Genomic DNA, 22,268 nt, shown 5'->3' on the forward strand with positions numbered 1-22,268 from the left:
AGGACTTACTCCCAAATAAGGATAAACTACTTGGATTTAGTATTGATCAGAGCTTTAAAAAAATTACTTTTTCAGACTGCAACTCCCAGAAACTCAGAACTATTGTCCCTGTGGCTAGACCAGTGGTTCCCAACCTCGGGTCCCCAGACTACAACTACGACTCCTAAAAATTCTGGCCCACACAGCTAATGGTGAAAGCTACTGGGAGTTCTAGTCCAAGAACATCTGGGGACCCAAAGTTGGGAACCTCTGGGCTATAGGATTCTATGAGTCATAAATGGAATAAAAACAAATTTTCCAGAGCTCAGGTGCAGATTCATGGTGATGATCACAGGCCTTGGACTGGCCTCATATTGCTAGAAATAGTCAGTGACTGGAGGTATGCAGATTTGTATTCTTGAACTACAGCACCCAGAATACCCCAGGTAGCTGTGGATACAGACACACATATTGCCAGATTTGGCAGAAGGCAGTCTCTTAGGCAGCAAACATAGTACACTTACCTATCCTGGTAGGAAAGATGTCCTCATTATTAATTAGTTTCTCAATCCAGTCCATCAGCATGCACATGTACTGGGGTGCCGACAGCTTAGTAGGCCTCTTGAATCGGTGATCGTCTTGCCATCGGTACTCATACTTGGGCCCACCTGACATGATAGGGCAGGTCTTTTCAGTACAGAACTCTGACATGGTCCCATAGATCAGGTTTATCCTGTTGAAGAAGTCCACAAGATGCACTGCAATCCAGTCATTGATGTTCTCTCCTGGAGGTAGCTGGACCACAGCCTTCAGGTCTAGTCCTGATTTGAGAGAAGCCTGGGCTTTCTTATACAGCTCAAATCGCTGGGTGCCTGGCTCAAATTTCTTCCGAGGACGAAATGTTTTGTCTTTGTTAAAAACTTGCTTAAGGCATAAAGCCATTCTGGCCACAGATGAGCCAGAATGGCTATGGCAATCGTGTTTGCCAATGGTGAAAATCCCAAGCAGAAAATTCAAGGACAGCTTCTGAAAGATAAAACAGCCACAAAGCATTCAAATCAGGCATTTTGACAAAACCCACCTTGCTAATTTGAGATGCTTGGAAATTGAGAAAAAAACAATTTGGAAATAGAGACCAAAGAACAAAGTCCAAGCTGCATGCAAAATGAGCAGTGGTGTCTCTATAAGTAATCTTTATGCAGTACCCATCCACTGGCATCGTTCTACATCCTAGTTTCAACTAATGTCCCCCTGCTAAAAGTGACAGCACAACAACGATTTAGCTAGAACTGAATTCTTAGAGAATAGCTAAAGAGGGTTACAATTCAAGTATATTATAACGAACTATGGATATATACATTTTGCTTGCCCCTCTTGTTAACGTATTAAGTTCAGCACTGCACTTTGTATTCTTGAGCAAAAGCCATGAGTAAGAAACAACAATCTATTATGATTTTTATATTGCATATTTGTCCCATTGTATCTCTAAGGGGCTTCAAGTAGCAGCAACGTGTTTCCTCCTCTATATTCCTCACAACAACTCTCAGAGTCCAGGGTTGCTGTGTAAGCTGCATTCCCATTCCCTGGAATTTCAGGGCCAAAATCAGGGATCAAAGTGCAGGTCCTTGTGATGTCACAAAAGCTGTAATCAGCCACCATAATCTTCAGAGCACATCTGTAAGTCATGACAAACAAACCTTTTGATAACCATGAATTAGTTAAGATGAAAATTGCATTGCAGACAACCAAACAAACCAGGGCTTGCCACCCCTCCTTTCTGGTTTGTTTTACTCCAACTCTTTTTTTTTTGGTTAGTTCCTGCATCAGGATAGGCAGCTGAGGAAACAAGATAGGGACAAGCCAAGGTGGTGAATGAAGATACTAGGGCCATAATTAAAACAAGGCAAAGTTGAGAAACCAACATCAAAACATTCATCCTAAATACGGTTTGTAGCTTGTTAATAAAATATGGCTTGTTATAGCCAATGCAGGTTCACCAACCACACCAACGTGGGTTTCAACAAACTATGGCTTCTCATGATGTAGGTCTCAAAGTAACCTTTGCTTCTAAACCAAAGGTTTTACATCACTGACACCACTCCCCAGCAAAATAAAAAGGCAACAACAAGGTCATTCTTTATCCATTAATGCTTCAAGGCTACTGCAACAGGACAACTGAAAAAAACCCTTATCTAGCCATTGCACAGACGCTGCTTTAAAGTAGTAATGTGACACCCCAACACAATTCCGCAAATATGGACATATCACTGCCAGGAAGGGAGGGATTTCCTCAGCAGCTGTTCCATTTTCAGCCCGAGAAAAAAATATTCCTTTTTGCTTTGTGACTTGGCCATTCCCTCCACATCTACTGGGAATACAGATGTTTGGCAGTTCACATAGCTGTGTGGCTATCACTTTTGATATGCTTATTTCCAATGAATTCTATATTTGAAAAAAGACTCTTGGATCTCACATGTACTTGATTCCTCACTAGGAGTCACTGGGGAGGAGCTGAATATGTTTTGAGCCATGGGAAAACATACGGGATAAGGGCCAGGGGTAGCTTGTGCTCGGCTGACATTCCAAATGTCAGTAGGAAAATGGTGGCACTGCATGCAACAACTCTGTACTTCAAGGAGCAGAAATATGAGGCAATTTCTCCCTCTGGCAACATTTCAGAGCAATGTACAGAAGGGGCCATATCTTATTATGAGAAAAGAATTTCCTATTGCGATTTCTCATTTCACTCTTCTTCCTTAAAAAACACAGCTACACTAGACATACATGTACAAATATACACACTCATATTAATCACTCAGTGAGTCAGAGCACCTGGCTCACCAGGGGTCAGCAGCTTAATTTTCCACTCTGCCTTATAAGAGCCAACTTATGTGGTCTTGGGCACTGTAACGTGGCTGAGCCACTCTGAGGTCACCTCCTACTCAGGCCTCTCAGAATGCCCACCACGCCACTAAACACTCTTGCTGCCACCAACCTTTCCTTTAAATAAAAAGGACAAGGGTTTCTTTCAAAAATAAAACTTGGTTTATTGATTACAAAAAAATAAAATATGAGAATCACAGAAAGATAATCACTTTATAAATCACTTTCTTATTTTAAATCAACCACATAGACATTCCCTCACTGACACTCAGGCACGCAGGCCTCTTTCTCTCTCACACCAGATCTCTCCAGATCTCACTCTCTCACTCAATCAATCTCTCCTCACACACTCTTCACCCCCCTTTTTATAACAGCTCCTCCCCTTCAGTTCCACCCTCAGTCACACCATTGGCTGATGATTTACTGCCCAGCTGTGACGGACAGGTGAGGTCATGGCTGCCCCCAGAATGAGGGTTTGGTTAGGGTTTAGGTTTGGGTATAGACTACATTGCTAGGAAGTGTTTAGTCCCAAAAGAGTAAGGCCACCAGTCAATTTCACAGAACTAAGCTAAACGGACCTTTACTATTTACAGTACTCCTGTTTACTTCCACAGAGAGCTTGGAAAAAAATCCTTTAGGGGATTACAGTCAACATGACCTCTGTCCATGGTGGTTGGGGTATTACAGCCAGTTCAGGGTATCTTTTCCAAGCTGGGTTGTTCCAATAGCTTGGAAGCTGCTTCCCCATGGTTTGGTCATAGGATGCTGTGGTAATGTAGGTGAGGAAAGGTAATACTAACATGGGAAAAAGTCACAACAGATTTCACTTCCTGATGTGGTTCCTCTTTTCGAGTTTTACCACAATAAGACAGTAATAAACTGTGAGAAAGTGACTGTGGTGGTAGATAGTTCCCAAGTACTGCTAAATAAGTGTATCATCAAGCATTCATAGGACGGAACTACATGTCACTTGAACAGAGCCATAAGTACCAATGTTGGCACCTGGTGATTCACTGCCCTATTGGCTGAGCTTGAGTCATGTGTGATTGTCATATATAGGGAGAGGAAAGAAGAATGGGGAGGGATGTCTGGGTCTGAGTGTGCAACGGCCATAGCAGTTCCATGCTGATTCTGCCTGTGTTGTGCCTGGGCAGGAGCTGACAGAGGTGGTGCACCCATTTGGAGCATGGGGGTTTGTATGCTGCCAGCAGTAAATGCCAACAGATGGACGTCCTCCACTCCAGCAGCAAATTTTTGTGCCTTCTCAGTTCCAGGGCCCTGGATCAAAGCCTCAGTCACTCTGCTCTAGATATGGCTGTGGTAGTGAAGACAAGGGGCAGGTGTGTGTCCTTTCAGCTGAACGTGTGGCCTTTCTAGAGTATCTGGATCATCCCTGTTAGATTATATATAAGAGACACTGGTTGGAGCGCTATCAGCTATGCCCTCAGTGTCTTTGTTGTGTACTTGGAGATAATATAACAAGCAGCCTCTTACTTTTATAAAAAAATATCTTTAAGATAAGATTCTGTTGTCTTAGAGTGGATCATAATAGTATTTTGTGTAGTGAAGTGTGCTTCTTCCAGAAACACAGTTCTCAAGAGTTATCTGTCAAAAAGCATTGTGCAGCAATTCCTCCTTTTCTGTTTTTGCTTGTTTATCTGTGTTTGTGTCTGTTTGTAGTCAGGATCAAATATGGATGAAGCAGTGGAGAACAGTTTGATACAAGTGGAAGACAACCCATTATCTGAAGTCCTGTTATTCTGTGAATTCACAGGAAATGTCCCCCTGGAAACACCCACAGCTTCAGGATTTGAACAAGGAAAAAAGATCTTCTGCAGATCAGCTTTCTCTTGTACACAAAAATCTGCATTCAGAATATCAGCAGAGAGAGCTCTCAAACACCAACATACAAGACCGTTTATCTGGAGGAGAGCCATAGGCACCCAATTCAGCTATGTTATTTCAGTGCTGTCCTTGAGAGTATGCTCATTTGAACACTATTTCTGGGCTTGCTCTAGCAGAAAACATGTGTTTCCATATTCTCTCAGGTTCAATAAAGGTGATAATTGTTAAGAACAGATTCTTAAACCACTTTTGAAAGGTGTAAATAGTTACAATCTTTGTTTCAGTAGTGCTTGGTGCATTGCACTTCTCCATCAATGATCCTATTGAATAAAAAAGAGTGTACAAAAATGTACAGTGGTACCTCACTAGATGACGACCTCTTAAAACGATGAATCTGCATGACGATGAGGTTTTGCAATCGCTATAACGATTCGCAAAACAGTGATTCCAATCGGCGATTTTTACTGGACGATGATTTGGTCCGTGCTTCACAGACCGTTTTTTCACAAGACGACGATTTTTATAGCTGACCAGCAGCTTTGCAAAATGGCTTCCCTATGTTTTCAGGACTGATGCTTCACAGGACAGCCATTTTAACAGCTGATTGGCGCTTCGCAAAATGGCTGCCCTGTGGGTGATCTTCGCAGGACGATGATGTATTTTCCCCATTGGAATGCATTAAACAGTTTTCAATGCATTCCAATGAGGAAACGCATGATGATGATTTCGCTAAACAGCGATTTCTATGGAACGGATTATCATCGTCATGTGGGGCACCACTGTATACAGTCTGGCATGACCAGTGCATACCTATTTATATTGCTGCATATATCTATGACAGGAAGGCATGACACATCATGGATTCATAATGCATGCAAATACAACCACAAACATGGGGGGGATTTTGTAACAAGAGGACCCAGAATAAGCTTTTCCCTAATAGATATAATACCTATGTCAGAAAATAGTTTCATCTGATGAAAATGGTTTCCTCATGGCTTCCCAACAGGCTTTTATTATAATTAGCATTTTCTAGAACTGAGAACAAAGGTTCAGAAGGAGCAACCTGCCGAAGGGTGTCATCTCTGAGATTAAGAAAAGAAAAGGTAAAGAATGCAGTTGATCCAGTCCGTCATTAGGCCCTTCTTTCTTTGGCCACAGAAATAAAGGAGTAAAAGCAACAGGCAGAGGCAAGAATCTACTGTAGGAAGGTTTTCAGATATCACGAGAACTTGGAGTTTTTGTATTTCAGAAAAGTGTCTGCTAGATTGATCTTTCTTGTATTAATGTGTAGTATTTCAATATTTATTACTGCCAGTACAGATAGACTTTCTGAAAGGATGACTTCTGAGAATTTAGGATACAACTAGTGCAGCAAAACAAATGCAAACTAGGAAACACCAAACCAATCAGTAAAATAAACAACTACATGAAAATAACAAAACAGTACCTTAATTAAATACAGAAACATTCATTCATACATTCATTCGTTCGTTCGTTCGTTCGTTCGTTCGTTCGTTCGTTTATGCTAGAAGGAAGGAAGGAAGGAAGGAAGGAAGCAAGCAAGCAAGCAAGCAAGCAAGCAAGCAAGCAAGCAATGAAGCAAGGAAGCAAGGAAGCAAGGAAGCAAGGAAGGAGAATGAGCATACCCACTGGAACCAGTACTAGAGGCAATCCAGGACAGCTACACTCACATGCAGTGCTGCCCATGTAAAGAAGGAAGTAATGATCGGTCAATGCCCCCAGTAGATGTCCTGCAACACAGTATGTACAACAGAACACATTTTCCTCTCCCTGTGAATAGCAGCTACGTACATGTGGAGCTTATTCCATTCAGGATCATAGTGAAGCAAAAGAGCCAAAGCCTTGCTCCCATGGCATAGATCCAGTTTCCCATAATCAAGCCACACGTTGGAGATTCTGTTTTTGAAAATACCTTTTCATTTAGACAGATTTTTTTTACTTATTAGACCACTGAAATCTAATGGAGGGCCTTTTTTCCTTCTTATTGAGCTTATAAATGATTTTAAAATTACTTTAATTTGTTGCTGTTATACTGTATACTGTCAACACTACACTGGGTATCACTTTAATTTAGTGTCTCTTCAATAGCGTTCCTTTGACATAACTTATTCACATCTTAATATTATTGCTATGCACTGTCAAGTTGGAAATGACTTAAAGCCATACTAACAGGGCATTCAAGGTAAGTGAGATATTTAAGGGGTGGTTTTACCAGTTCCACTCCCCCAATGAAGTTGCACAGCTAAGTGAGAATTCAAACTCAGGCCTCCTGAGTCCCAGTCTGTCCATGAAACGTTGCCGGGTATCCATGTTGTACTACTCTTACTTATTATGTTCAATTTAGATAACTGTTTTTTATTTACCTTGTGAGCTACCATGAATCTTGCAAAGGAGGAAGTCCGGACAAGTCTGGGTTTTCTTCTCAGACAAAAAAACCCAGACCTTTATTCTTTGTAGAAAGATTTTTTAAAAGCTTAGTGGTCTCTCTCTCTCTCTCTCTCTCTCTCTCTCTCTCAAATCAATAAAATAAACAAGTAAATTAAAAAAACCTATACAAAGGATCTGTGGCTTATATCACATGTTGTCTGGTTAAGCTCTTCATGCATTCATTTAACATAGATGATTATTCCATTAATAAACTGTTTTCTTTTAGAATATTTATCACCATTGGGAATTATCTTTGTTATCGTTTTCCAAGTGCCAGATAATGAGAGCATATTTTTGGAATACACAGATATCCTCAGGGGGACAGTGATGGCCAGCCAACAGCTTTTAAAGCTCCAGTAGCAACTGAGCTAAATCATTCAGCTGATTTTCCTCACAGTGATCTCTGCCATTCTTGTACTGAAGGACTGAACAGACAGGATGAGCAGTGAGAGATCCATGGTGTGCGCTCTCTCTCTCTCTCTCTCTCTCTCTCTCTCTCATACACACACACACACACACACACACACACAGAGAGAGAGAGAGAGAGAGAGAGAGAGACATTAAAGCAGCATTTTAAAGCAGTCTCCAGTATTGATGAAAATAGCTTGAGCTGCTTTAACACTCTGTAGCCCTTCAAAACTGCTTGCAGATCCCACTTTGGAGGAAGCAGGAAATACAGCATGAACTCAATCTTGCTGTAAAATGTACCAGTCAGCGTGCATTGAATCATGATCTACACCAAATGGGTCAAAGATAGGTCAACTTAACACCAACTTCATCATTCTATAGTAAGACCTTGAGCACAACAAGGTTTGAACAGAGGTCTTTTTTTCTTTTTAAATTAAAAAAGGGGCTTTTAAACTCTATCAAAGAGGTTTTATTTAGTACTTTTTTAAATGCTTAATATATTTAATCGCTATAATTTATTATGTTTTAATTAGTTTTAATATATTTTTTAAAAATCTTTGTATATCACCTTGAGTTCCTCTGCTGGGAGAAAAGTTGGGTATAAATTAAATTAAATTTGGGCCCTTCCAGAGGGATTCTTTACCACTTGAATAAATATATACTTCTAAGCCAATGTAAGTATATCACAGAAGTGAGTACACCCCCTCACATTTCATAAATATTTTAGTATGTCTTTTCATGTGACAACACTGAAGAAATGACACTGTGAGTATACAGTGAGTATACAGCTTGTATAATAGTATAAATGTGCTGTCCCCTCAAAATAGTGCAACACAGAGTCATTGATGTCTAAACCACTGGCAACAAAAGTAGACACTCCAGAATTTGAGCCCTAGATAATTGCCCAACTGCATCTGTAGTTGAATCAAACCTGCTTAATTCAGTATGTTCTGTAGCTAGACATACAGGTTATACCCACAGATTCCAAACTCAATCCCTGGCCTAAAATCCTGGGCAGCTGGTGCAAGTTGGTGAGAATAACACTGTCCAACAGACCAACTTCCTATAACACAGCTTCCTGTGATGTGCACTAAAAGAAGACAACTATTCCTCATTTTGTTTCTGTCAAAGACTTTAGTCCCATTCATACTTATCTGGAGTGCAAGCCTGATTGGGCACCAAAGGAACTTACTTAGTTGTTGCACATACCATTACACTGTACCTTCTAGTTGTTGGGAGGTCTGGAATACTGTGAGAACTGGGAAACTGCCTGACAGTGTGACTACTTTTAAGTTGGGCTAGTGAACACTTGTCTAATTGAGAGGCAAATGACTCTGGGGCAGATGTTTGGAAAGGAAGAGGAAGTAAATCATAAGCTTCTGTGGTTCTCTGTCTGCTCTGCTGGGCTATTATGGAGATGGGTGCCCTGCCGGTCAGAGGTTCAGTCTTGATACTTCTGCTGGATCTGCCTGATCCTTTCCTCTAATGTAATGGTTCCCAACTTTGGATCCCCAGAGGTTCTTAGACAACAACTAGAAATCCTGGCCAGCACAGCTAGTGGTGAAGACTTATGGGAGTTTTAGTTTAAGAACATCTGGAGGTCCAAGGTTGGGAACTACTGGTCTAATGCCACTGTCCAGCCAAAGTGACTATTTTGCCTCTGAGTCACTGTGAGCAAAACTGGACTGCAGGCCACAATGAGGACTGTTTAAAAGGCAGTGGCGTGCGGCTATATTGAGTTGAGTGCAATTGCTGAAGATTGGAGGGGAATTGGTATTATTCCATACAAGACATGCCTTTAAAATCAGGAATGAATGGGAAAGGAAACATGGTTTTAATTGAAAAATGGAAGGCTTTGTATTCATAATAGCCCCAACACTATGGAACCACATCTCTCTTTAACAGAGGAATACCCCTTTTATGGGGGAAGGGATTTAATTTGTTCTCAGACAAAAAAACCCAGACGTTTATACTTTGTAGAAAGATTTTTTAAAAAAACCTTTGGGTAGTGTGGGTGGCATATAAATTAAATAAATAAATTAAATAAATAAATTAAATAAATAAATCTTAGTGCCCTCTCTCTCTCTCCTCTCTCTCTCTCTCTCTCTCTCTTACTTTATTTTAGTTGATTGTAATCTTTTGTCTTCCCCTTCTAGCCACAGTCTAGAATTTTCAGATATTTTAAACATGGACAAAATGTTCAGAATGGCTTACTTGGTTTAAGGCATGGAACAGAATTTAGCCCTCGATTCTCCTCTGAGTGCCAGCAGAGCACAGTTTTGGAACAGGCAACCTGTGGGGAATATTTCTCTGAGCATGTGCAAAATGCCTTGCCTTCACTGCTGTGTAACTCAGATGCCTCCTGTGTCTGAGGTTTAAAGACAGAAGCTGAGGCTTCCAGTAGACACAAGATGGCATTTGTTGCTAACTATTTTTCATGTTTCCATCCAGACAAGGCTTTTATTGGCCAGTAATTATCCTGCCTCATTCATGAAAATGTAGATGGCTCCAGAGGATGTTTTCCTTAATATGTGTATCTCTTGTGTTTCCCCAACACTTCTTCCATTTACACTTTTTAAAGCAGAAAAAAAAAGTCAATAATACGGGAGAGGTAATCATATATTACTACTGGATTGGTAGTGCTTGGAACCCACCATCTCGAAGCATGCTTATTCCATAACAAAAGAGAAGAAGGCAGTTGTAGTGATTTGGATGAAGACTTAAATACACCTTAAGGAATATCGTCTTAAAGTATGCTAGTGTTGTGAGAACTGGTGTGTAAGATCAGAACTCAGAATATGTGGGTTCAAATTCTGACTTAGGCAAAAGCTCACCAGGTAGCCTTGGACCAGTCATACACTCTCAGCTTCACCTTCCTTATAGGGTTTTTGAGCCACGTATGCTCCCGTGAACTCCCAGTTTCTGACTCTGAAGCCAGATACCTAATGCACTGAGCTGTGCAGCTGTGGGCAAAGCTGCACAATCCCAGGGCGCCCCCAGAAGAAGGGAATGGTAAACCACTTCTGAGTACTCTCCACCTAGAAAACTCTGAAAAGGGTCACCATAAGTCAGACTGACTTGATGACAGACAATTGATGATGATTATGATGCCCTGAAATTACTGGAGACAATATACAGTAAATGTAATAAATAATGAAGCATAATGTATAAGAAGCAATATCTGTGTACCAGTTGCACCTCCATTTATTATGATCTCTGGGGTTAGGAATAAATATGAACAGGAAGCTAAGTTACAGTATATCACAGAAGTGAGTACACCCTCTCACATTTCATAAATATTTTAGTATATCTTTTCACGTGGAACACTGAAGAAATGACACTTGGCTACAATGTAAAGCAGTGAGTATACAGCTTGTGCAACAGTGTAAATGTGCTGTCCCCTCAAACTAACGCAACACACAGCCATTAATGTCTAAACCGCTGGCAACAAAAGTGAGTACACCCCTAAGTGACAATGTCCAAATTGGGCACAATGTGTCAATATTTTGTGTGGCCACCATTATTTTCCAGCACTGTCTTAACCCTCTTGAGCATAGAGTTCACCAGAGCTTCACAGGTTGCCATTGGAGTTTTCTTCCACTCCTCCATGATGACATCGAAGAGCTGGTGGATGTTCGGGACCTTGCACACCTCCACCTTCCATTTCAGGATGCCCCAGAGAACCTCAATAAATAGGGTTGAGGTCTGGAGACATGCTTGGCCAGTCCATCACCTTTACCCTCAGCTTCTTTAGCAAGACAGTGGTCATTTTGGAGGTGTGTTTGGGGGTCGTTATCATGTTGGAATACTACCCTACAGCCGAGTCTCCAAAGGGAGGGGATCATGTTCTGCTTCAGTATGTCACAATACATGTTGACATTCATGGTTCCCTGAATAACCTGTAGCTCCCCAGTGCCGGCAGCACTCATGCAGCCCCAGACCACGACACTCCCACCACCATGCTTGACTGTAGGCACGACACACTTCTCTTTGTACTCCTCAGCTGGTTGCCACCACACATGCTTGACACCATCTGAACCAAGTAAGTTTATCTTGGTCTCACTGGACCACAGGACATGGTTCCGGAAATCCATGTCCTTAGTCTGCTTGTCTGTAGCAAACCGTATGTGGGCTTTCTTGTGCATCATCTTTAGAAGAGGCTTCCTTCTGGGATAACAGCCCTGGAGACCAATTTGATGGAGTGTGTGGCATATGGTCTGAGTACTGACAAGCTGATCCCCCACCCCTTCAACCTCTGCAGCAACGCTGGCAGCACTCATACATCTATCTCCCAAAGGCAATCTCTCGATATGATGCTGAGCACAGGCACTCAACTTCTTTGGTCGACCATGGCGAGGCCTGTTCTGAGTGGAACCTGTCCTGTTAAACTGCTTTATGGTCTTGGCAACCATGCTACAGCTCAGTTTCAGGGTTTTGGAAATCTTCTTATATCCTAGGCCATCTTTATGTAGAGCAACAATTTGGTTTTTCAGATCCTCAGTGTATTACCATGGTGCCATGTGGAACTTCCAGTGACCAGTCTGAGAGACTGAGAATGATAACACCTGCTCCTCCTTCACACCTGAGACACTAACAGGTCTCATGACACCAGGGAGGGAAAACGGCTACTCAGTTTGGACATTGTCACTTAGGGGTGTACGCACTTTGGTCATTTCAATGTGATGACAGAGGTGGCCCCTGCCTACATGTTGCAAGAGCTATAGAGACAGCTTGGTAGCTCTCAAGTTTGGAAAGATCCTTTGCCGTCTAAGAGCAGAAGAGTAAGCGATTCATTATTAAATGTGCATGTGACATTGTGTAGCTATAAAGGAAAGGATGTGAAGAAGTGACATGTTTCAAAATAATCAGTCATTGGGGATTTAATATATAGCCTTCCTTAACAAAGCACCCCTCCAACTGTTTAGGATTCTAATGCCTATGATCTCCAGTCCCCTAGCTTATTAAGTGTGTGAAGAGAGGGTGATGGGAACTGAAGTCCAACACACTCAGAGAGTGCCAAGGTAGAGAAAGCTGATCACTGTCATGCTTCTCAAAGTAGCGCTCATGGGGGCATGTGACAAAATGTCAAGGCATCGGAATCCACTGAGGTCTGCAATAGGCTGTGCTTAGCAAATTCTGAACTGATCTTTGTTCCCAGGAATAATGATTGCCACCAGTATGAAATTACTTTCCGTCTTCACCCCTCCCTACCACCTCCTTTGTTTTACAGCACAGAATGTAGGACCTGGCTATAACCTACTAACCGGATAAGGGGGATAGATGTGAGGCAGGAAGTAGCTGCTGCCTTTCTTGCTGGCTTCTTGTTGTTGTTTTTGCTGCTGTGCATTATGAATGGACACTTCCTGTTCTTTTTCCCTCCCTGTGCCTATGGAGATGTAAACAGACTGTGGGAAGATATTCTGGGATTTAGGATCTCACTATATCTGCAACAGCATCTACATAGATCCATATAATTGTAAGGCCCCAGTCCAGTGCCAAAGATGGTTACAAAGAGACCATGATAGAAGCTGAAGCTACTTTGGTGTTGGAAAGCCATGATTCAGGTAGATGTTTGTTCTTCAGAAATCAGATTTCAAGGGAATCCCTGAAAACCAGTCACAAAATACTGCAAATTGATGAAAGAAGTTGAACATTCTTACTAAATAATCAGATATTTTCAACAGTTAAGGAACAATATCTTCTAATCACAGTTATCTATAATGTTACTTTCAGCTCCCAAACCCATCTGCAATGACATTGTGTACCAGGAGAAGGCTGACAAATATGGAAGGATTCACGAACTAAGCTATGACATTCCTGAAGAATGAATAAGCTATGTTACCTCTGTTATGCACCTAGGACAAGAAAGAATGCTGGGTTGGAAAACAAAAATCCCCATCCAAATCACCACTCAGCCACAACACTTTATGGTCTTAGATACATTATCTCAATTTTATGTCAGGAAAGCCAGAAGGCAACAAGAAATGCAAAAAGCTTTTCAAATTCTGGAGAAATACTTGATAATTAACCCTTACACGTGGGGTAGAAAGAACTAGCTACTGGAATTCCAACAAGTAAGTAGATCAGCAAAACCAGAATGTTTCAAGTAATTACAGTCAGCTAGGAGAATAAACAAGCAAATTTAAGTGCATGGTTATCACAGGCATCAGAGATTAGAACTGCCGGGTACCTGCTGAGGCACATACTTAGCAGGAGTACTCTTGATACCTCTCTGGCCCTGTCCTTCTTTCCTCTTGATATTTCAGTCCACATTCCCTGGTCCTCTCCAAGATGACTGAAATACCAAAGGAACAGATATTCTTCACTTCTGCTTGTCATGCGTTCTCCTTCTGGTTATGAAATAGGGGCTGGATGTTACCAGATGGAAGGGGTAACTGAATGAGTAGTGGCCAGAAACTTAGCCCATCTCACTCAAGAACACTTTGAAACCTGGATTTGCACTTTTAACCTGGTGAAGTGGGGATAACAACTGCTGCAGTGCAGGCGTAACATAGCACCATTTATAAAAGAGGCGAAGCAGAGGTGGTAGTACTATGGTACGGGCACATTTGTATGCACCCATTTTAACACCTAGGATGCACCTTTTACATGAACCACAAGAATCTGGGAATAGGCAACAAAAACTGGTTTGCTAAAAATAACCTGAAATATTAGGTCTTTGGCTACATGGGGACCAGAATACAGGCTCAGATAAAAGACTGTTGATTTTCCAAAGCATGGCAATTTCTGTCTCTTGACTTTTATCCACTTTATCGAGTGCTTTAACCTTTGCATACATTCATAACACTCTCAAAGAAGAAGATGAAGAAAATGGCCATTTCTATGATGAGTTGCTGTACATCAGAAAAGATTTACAGCAGCTCATCATAGAAACTGGGCCATTTTCTCTGTATGTGTTTTATATAAACTTGGTAAACTGATTCCCACCCATTCACTGAAATCAAACATTTTGTTCTCACTTTGCAGGTACAACACTGCTTTTGCTTTTAAATTCATCATGACTTCTCATGCAGGCCTTGTAAATGTTGCTTTTTTGCACTAGGACAGCAGATATCAGTAGCCATGATGACTGGGAAATTTAGTTGGGTTGTAATCCACAAACTAATTTTTCCTCCATTTGCTATAGCAGTTCGAAGGTATTGGCTTTCTTAGGTTCACAAACCGTATGTTCTTATTCCTCCCTATAAACATCTAGCTGACAAGCAGATTTAGGGAGGAATTCATACAAACAAGTTTAAACAATAACCACCTTCATGTAACATGAGTGTGTGAAACTGATAATACAAGCAACAGGCTGGAGTATCATATCATTTTAAGGCATTCTGATGAACCAAAAGAAGCTTATTATTTATTTAAAATATTTTTACCCCAGCTTTCTCCTCAAAAGGACCCAAGGCAACTACTCTGTTATGAGATCACGGCAGCAGAGATGTTCTGTACCCAAAACAGCCAGAATGACACACTAGACGTTTCTCATCATTTCAGCTGTGGGTTTTGTTTTTTCTTAGGTTTAAAGATAATCTTAATAATCTTAGAACTGCAAAACTAGAAGGGACCTTATAGATCATCAAGTTCAGCCCCTGTCAAGGAGGCACAGTGGGGAATTGAACCGGTGACCTCTTTGAGCTATCCAGCAGTACAAATGATAAGGTGGCTGCTTTCCGTACCATTCTGCTTCTCAGTTAAAAATCCCTTTCTAATGCGAGGAAGAATTAGCTCAGATTTTTATATTCATAGTGACGATCCGCACTGAGCATTTTGTTCATCTTTCCTTCCACCCATGATATCAATACTACATCCTAGTGCCAGGGAACTCAGAAGGCGACTGCATGATGAATGTGAGGACTGTAAACACATTTGGACATGTCATGGTTAATGACAGCATCCTGTCAGCTGATCCTTCCATCATTATTTTGCTTCTGGCAAGAAGGAAGAAAAAGAATCCTGGTGTCCACATGATCCAAAACTGAAACTAGTGTCAACAGAGTCAAAGTGGAACAGAAACCATCAAAGACTGCTTAAAATTCAATCAGTCAATCTGTATTGTACAGTCACAGTCAACAACATTCTTAGAAATGAATTTGAATGTTTAAGAATAACTTACTCAGCCTGAAACTGGGCAATCTCTAACTAAAAGAAGCTTTGCCTCTTTCAGCTCCTGCAAAAATATGCTACTGCCTCTGGGCCAGATTCATCCCACTGTTCAGACAGATCCCCCCACCTGTGGTTCTTATCAGTTTCTTCTTAGAACCATCTCTCTCCGAACTTAATAATACCACCAGAGAGATCACTGTATGCTGCGTTTAATATTGAAATAACAGTTCTAAGAGAGCAGGCAAGGCAGGGAAGAATCCAGAAGACAAGTGTTAACATTCTAGTATCAAATATTATTGATGTATCAAATGTTATTGATCAGACATTATTGATTATTAGATTCAAACAGAAAAACACACCCTTAATTCCAGCAAGAACTCTAAATGTTAAGTACCATTTAACATCAACAATTAAATACTGTCATGTAATCAATGCCACTACACACCACCAACTACAGTTCTGATTTCAAATATCAACTGTCAACTATGTCAGATATCAAGTCAGCTAAAATGATGCTGGTTTTTCAATAATAATGACAGATGAGGATTTAGAAGAAGGTTGGCATGCAAACTTCATACCAGTTTTAGTACCAAATAGTGGTGACTACTTGAAGACGAAAAAAGCATCTCTGTCCACTGAAGTTATCCATGTAAAATTGTTCCTTTGGAAGTGCTGGCTGTGCTTTGTTTCTCTTTGCCCAAGTGAAATTTACAGTGAAAAGACCGGCTTTCTGGAGATCATTTTCCTAGCTACCTCAATACTGAAATATGGAAAATTCCTGGAAAAGAAGTCAACTATGCTTGCTTGGCGGGTAATCTTGAAAAAGGAGTGACAGGAAAATAACATAATCAAGGCAAAGAACAGAAAGTAATTCTAGCAAGAAATTATTGTGAAATTCTGGCATTGTGAGAAACCTTAGGCCATTCTCTCTCTCTCTCTCTCTCTCTCTCTCTCACACACACACACACACACACACAAAGATAATAGAGAAATTCCTACAGCCATTTTGTGATTTTTATATCATGACAATTAGCACTATTGATTCTCTGGAAATAGGAAGTGAAAGATTTTATGGCCTAAATTCAAAAGCTAGTACCAAACTGAATGAAACATCTGCTGGATGGTGTGTGGTGCATAGCCACCTATGCAAATCCCATTGAACCTGCTCTGGTTGGGATTAGTGACTGGATTGATCCAATGCCCTCATCTGATTACCAGAGAAATTTCAGAATAGGCCACAGATGTATTCTCGAAGGCTTTCATGGCCAGGATCCAATGGTTGTTGTAGGTTTTCTGGGCTGTTTGGACATGTTCTTAAGGTTTTTCTTCCTAACACTTTGCCAGTCTCTGTGGTTGGCATCTTCAGAGGACAGGAGACAGAACTATGCCTGTGCTCTCTGTTCTGACCCCTGTCCTCTGAAGATGCTGGCCACAGAGACTGGCAAAGTGTTAGGGAGAAAAACCTTAAGAACACAGCCAAACAGCCCAGAAAACCTATAACAACCATAGGCCACAGAATTCATTTTCTCATCTCACAGGTATTCAAATAACCCCCCTCAGGTATTAAAAGCAAATATGGAAGAGGTTGCACAAGCTTGCCCCAACCCCCAATTCTGAGCCCTACAGCTACATATTTAGGGACTAAGTGGAGCAAAAATATACCTTGCTGGCCTTTGTGTGAAGAATATCTCTTCATGTGAAGGAATTCTGAGTGGGCCAGGATTTTCCTCCCTGTCAAAACATTGCACGTGTATATGATGGTACATGCACAGAAACACTTCATACACTCATTGACACACTGTTGGGAATGACAGCTGGTTGATATGACCCACTGGTGGTGAGAGGGCCATGTGTATGCACCCTAGTCTAATTTGATCCTACCATGAACATTTGATTTAAGCCAATATCCACCACAGCACAGTAGCTACCACTGCAGCAGTATGCTTTCATTTTAGTTAAGAAACATAGCAGCCTCCTCACGAGTCAGGAATGGTGAAGGTTCTCCATGCTTTGAAAGGGCAACTGGGTCACCACTCTCTGAAACTACACAGTTCCTTGCCATTTCCCTCGCACCCTTGTGTTAAGTACTGGTTTCTGCATAGAGAAAGCCCACACAAGCAATCATATTCCCAGATCAAAAACCCATTCCCCAAAATAAGTTCCGTGCCTCGGAGAACTCCTGTAAAGTTCAGACTAAATACCTGAATGGAATCACTACTGTCATGAAACTGAGATCACTGAACTCCACCGCTATGCAGGTGCTGAAAGAGGATGAGGTGTGTACATGATGAGCAGTGGTTAAACTGCAGTACTGCAGCCAAAACTCTGTTCACAACCTGAGTTCAATCCCACACAGTCAGCTCAAGGTTCACTCAGCCTTCCATCATTCCCAAGTTGGTAGATGGAGTACCCAGCTTGCTGGGAGGGGCAGCGGCAAATGTATCCTTCATAATTAAATGCCCAGAGAGTGCCTTAAGCACTATGAGGTGGTATATAAACTTTATTGAGGATTTCTGGTTGCCAGAGCTTCATAAAGCAGTCCCTTTTTTTGGATACAAATCCCAGACTCCCCCAGAAAAGCATGGTCAGAGGCATCTCTGGTTACACTGCAGATCTCTACAGATTTTACATAAAAATGAGAAAAGGTACAGTACATACAAGTGTGTTTAACTGAGTGCACTTGGGAAGAAGTCACAGTCAAGAAACTTGATTTACTGCAGAAGCTTTGTGAACATATATGCAAAAGGAACTTATAAGCCCCTTTTCAGAGCTTTGTGCCATGTGTCATAGTGACTGGAGCACTGAATCAGGATGAGGGAGACCTAAATTCTAGTCCCCACTTGGCCATTGAAACACAACGGATGTGACCTTGGGAGTAGCCAAACTCTTTCAAACTTTCAAGGTTATAGTGAAGTTAAATTGAGGAGGAGAGCTCAACAAATATATATTTATTATAAGTACCTGTATAAGAAATAAACAAATACTCTATGCAGGGCATTCTCTACGGGGCCTGGCCTACCTCACTGAAGTAGCTGCAGAGAAGACGGGGGGGGGGGGGGAGGGAGTGCATTTTCAACACTTACAGAGTTCTGCAGGCATGACTAATGACAACTGTGCTTTATTTTTCAGGCTGCAGCAAGAACTGTGTCCCGTGACATGTGAAATTGGCTCCAGGGAAGAGCTGGAAATGGTTGCTCCGTCCCCCACCTCGGTTCCATATCGCCAGCTGTGGGCAGCCGGTCACCAGTCAAGAGATGACCCTGAGCACATACTCGTTTTAATGCGCTTTGAATAAGGCTTAATGAACTTTGAGCAACCTAACACCAAGACATGTCCAAAGCAACCGTGGGGGGGGGGAGAGGGAGAGAGATTTAAACAGACAAAAAAAAAAAAAAAAAAGGTTGGGGGTGGATTCAGACCTCACTGTACTGCAACTTCCAGGCAAAATGACTCAAATTCTGCTGTTCACTCGAAACAGCCGGAACATAGCCTGTTTTTCGGCAACACCACTTTAGGGAGATATTCAGTTCTAACATCTTAGGAACATTTAATCAAATGTAAGCCACACTGGTAGGGCTGACGTGGATAGGAAGGGTGGCTAAAATGTCATGTGGCCCAAATGATTCCTTCTAGGGCTCTGTTTAAGAAAGTAGACTATCTAAAGAAACCTTTCTCTGCAAATCAGCAGTAACAGGTGGCAAATGAGCCCCCGCTTGGGACTTTCTCAACAACCCCTGCCCCCCCCCCATGATTCTCTGAGCAAAGGGAATGAAGCCTAGATAGCCCCAAGGAGCTCTACTCCTTCATACCACATGTGGGAAAAGGTTGTGCTATGATTCCTCCCTAGTACGATCTTCTTACTATGTATGGGTGTGAAATCTGGATAGGAGAGCAAACTGACCGGGGGGGGGGGGGATCGCTTTGTTTGAAATGCAGTGCTGGAGGAGAGCTTTGTGGATACCCCAAACAGCCGGAAAGATGAGCATGTGGGTCAGGTGGCTTCATTTTTGGAGCAAAAATGTTGAAACCAAGGCTGTTCTACTTTGGACACACCATGAGAAGGCAGGATTCTTCAGAAAACTCAATAATCCTGGGACAGGTGGGAGGCAGCAGGAAAAGAGGTAGCCCAAATAGGAGATACACTGACTCCTGAAAGGACGCCACAGGCTTCAGTTTACAAGAGCTGAGCAGAGCAGTTGAAGACAGGCCATTCTGGAGAGGGCTGGTTCATAGGGTGGCCATGAGTTGGAAGTGGCTTGACAGCATATAACAATAGCAGGTCCTTCTGTTCATGCTCAGAGGCACTCCTCTGTAACATAGCAGGGATCAGGAAGAGGTGATCTTTCCCATGACGGCCAAATGCCTACCATATTAGCTCCAGCGTGAGCTGAGAGTAAATAGATACAGTATTTAGATAACACACACCCCTGGCCATCACAAGCCCTGAACAGAATGGCCTGCTCAAGAGCAAGCCCCGCTAAACTGACCAGGGAAAATATGTGTATGGGAGGGCAGCTTAGATCGATCCAGCCTCAAACGCCACCTGCAGTGACTTCAGCGATTCACCAGATCACCCTAACGACACACACACACACACACACACACACACACACACACACACACACACACACACACACACACACACACACACACACACACACACACACACACACACACACACACACACACACACACACACACACACACACACACACACACACACACACACACACACACACGGGGTTTGTCTAGCCAGGCTCCTCTCACCCGCAGCTCCCGTTTCCAACGCCCGCATAATGATGCGATGGTTCTATCAGCCTACAAGGATTGCTGGGCGCCGGGCGCTTCCTTCGTGGCGTTGCCAAGTGGCAATTGGCAGTCACCCAACACCAACAAGAGCCAGGCGCGCGGACAAACTCGCGGGGCGTGGGTCTGGCTGCCTTCCGCCCCCCCACACACACACACCCCTTCCCCTCCTTGCTCCGGGAAGCGACTCGGTCCCCACTCGCTTCTTCCAGCCGGAACAGGTTCCAGCAGCGGCGGACGCGGCAAACTCTTTGCAAACCTCTTGGCCGAGCCCGGCCTCGAGGCTCCCTTTCCCGAGGGGGCGGCGCAGAGCGCACAGGCCAGCCGCCCGCGGGCCTTTGGGGAGAAACAAACCGAAGCTGGCCCGCAAGGCTGGGCAAGGGGGGGGGGGCGCGGCGGCCGTTCGGCTGAAGCGATTCAACCCGACTGAGGGAAAGTTCACTCTCTTTTCCGCAGCTACAGCGCCCAGCATGTGCCCAGACACCATGGCCGCAGCGGCCGGGGAATGCGGGGCGTCGGAGTCCGGGGGGGTGGGGTGGGGAGAGGAAGAATAACTTTCTTCCGCTCGGCTCGCAATCTGAATCGCTTCAGCCCTGACCGTCTCTTTTGGTTCGGGAGCCCCACTTCCTGGACAGATTCTGGGTGCTGTAGTTTGCTAAAAAGAAAAAGAGAGAGAGAGAGAGAAAGAAACTTTTCCCCATCTCTGATCCCGAGAACTTGGCTGCCGCTTGGCCGCGCTCTTCTCCAACTTGTCGGTGAAAGGAAATACCGGGTGGGCGGCGAGAGACCCTACTCACCCGCCTTGGGTCCGGAGCAGATCCGAATTAAACCTGCTCCCTCGGCAGCCCCTGAAACGGCGAAAAGAGCGGATCCCTTTCCTCCGGAGTATTGACCGAGGAAAAGCAGGGGTCGAGAATCCCACATAGGCACCCCCGGCCAAGGTTTTTATGAAAGAAACTCGGGCTGTTCTTTTTCTGCCTCCCCCCCCCCGTGATGTCACATCCTGAGTGTGTGTCTAGAGGAGGACCACAGCTGTCCCTGGCGTAGCGTGCCAGCTCGTTCCTTTCACCCTCCCCGCCTCCCCCGACCCCGGCCCGACACGCCTCTTGCACGAGTGTAGGGGGCCTTGTTGCTTTGTGGAAGATTCTCGCTCGGAAAACCCTCCCGCTGCCTCTTCCGCTTTCACACTCTCTCACTGGGGCGCGCGCGCGCGGACACACACACACACACACACACACACACACGCACAATGTCAACTCTCTTCTCGCCTGGCTCCGGATTAAAAGCGGGTTTTGCGGCGGCGCACGAGGGATTCCATCCCGAAAGAGCGGCCGGGAGACTTGATTTCAGATCGCAGCCAGGGCGCCTCCTGCTCACCCCCTCCTGGGTTTCAGATCGTGATCCCAGCCTTTCTCTGTGCAAACGGCCCCAGGGAAGAAAGGGTCACCGGAGTCAGTCGGAGGAAGCGGATTATTTATTAAATAAATAAAGGACACGCGCGCGCCCAACCAAATGCGAGTCCCCGCCGCCGCCCCCAAAAGACAAGAGGATGGGTTTCTTCTGCACCGCAGAACAGAGGGGATCGGGACATGCTGCTACTATAATGGAGATGGAGTCCATGCAGGGTCACCTCCAGGTTTCGCCCTTGGCCCGGAGCTGTGCAGGGGAACCATCTTCTTGCCATCCTCATCATCAGGCATTCAGCTACCCCTACCCCCATCCACCAGACTCAATCCTATGGGCAAAGACAAGTGACATCTGCCCCTTTTTCCTTTCATCAC

General features: G+C 43.4%; 1 protein-coding gene across 1 annotated transcript in view; it reads right to left on the minus strand.

Annotated features, from left to right (window-relative positions):
• Positions 1-21,565, minus strand: part of MOB3C (MOB kinase activator 3C) — a 44,840-nt gene extending 23,275 nt beyond the window's left edge. The window contains exons 1-2 of the mRNA XM_020807501.3: positions 21,285-21,565; positions 504-1,005 (exon numbers count right to left, since the gene is read on the minus strand). Coding sequence (XP_020663160.1) covers positions 504-921 — 418 coding nt within the window. The 5' untranslated portion in view covers positions 922-1,005; positions 21,285-21,565. The remainder of the gene's footprint in view (positions 1-503; positions 1,006-21,284) is intronic.
• Between the last annotated feature and the right edge of the window lie 703 nt (positions 21,566-22,268).

Source organism: Pogona vitticeps, chromosome 4, assembly GCF_051106095.1.
Source record: "Pogona vitticeps strain Pit_001003342236 chromosome 4, PviZW2.1, whole genome shotgun sequence".
Lineage (NCBI taxonomy): Eukaryota > Metazoa > Chordata > Lepidosauria > Squamata > Agamidae > Pogona > Pogona vitticeps.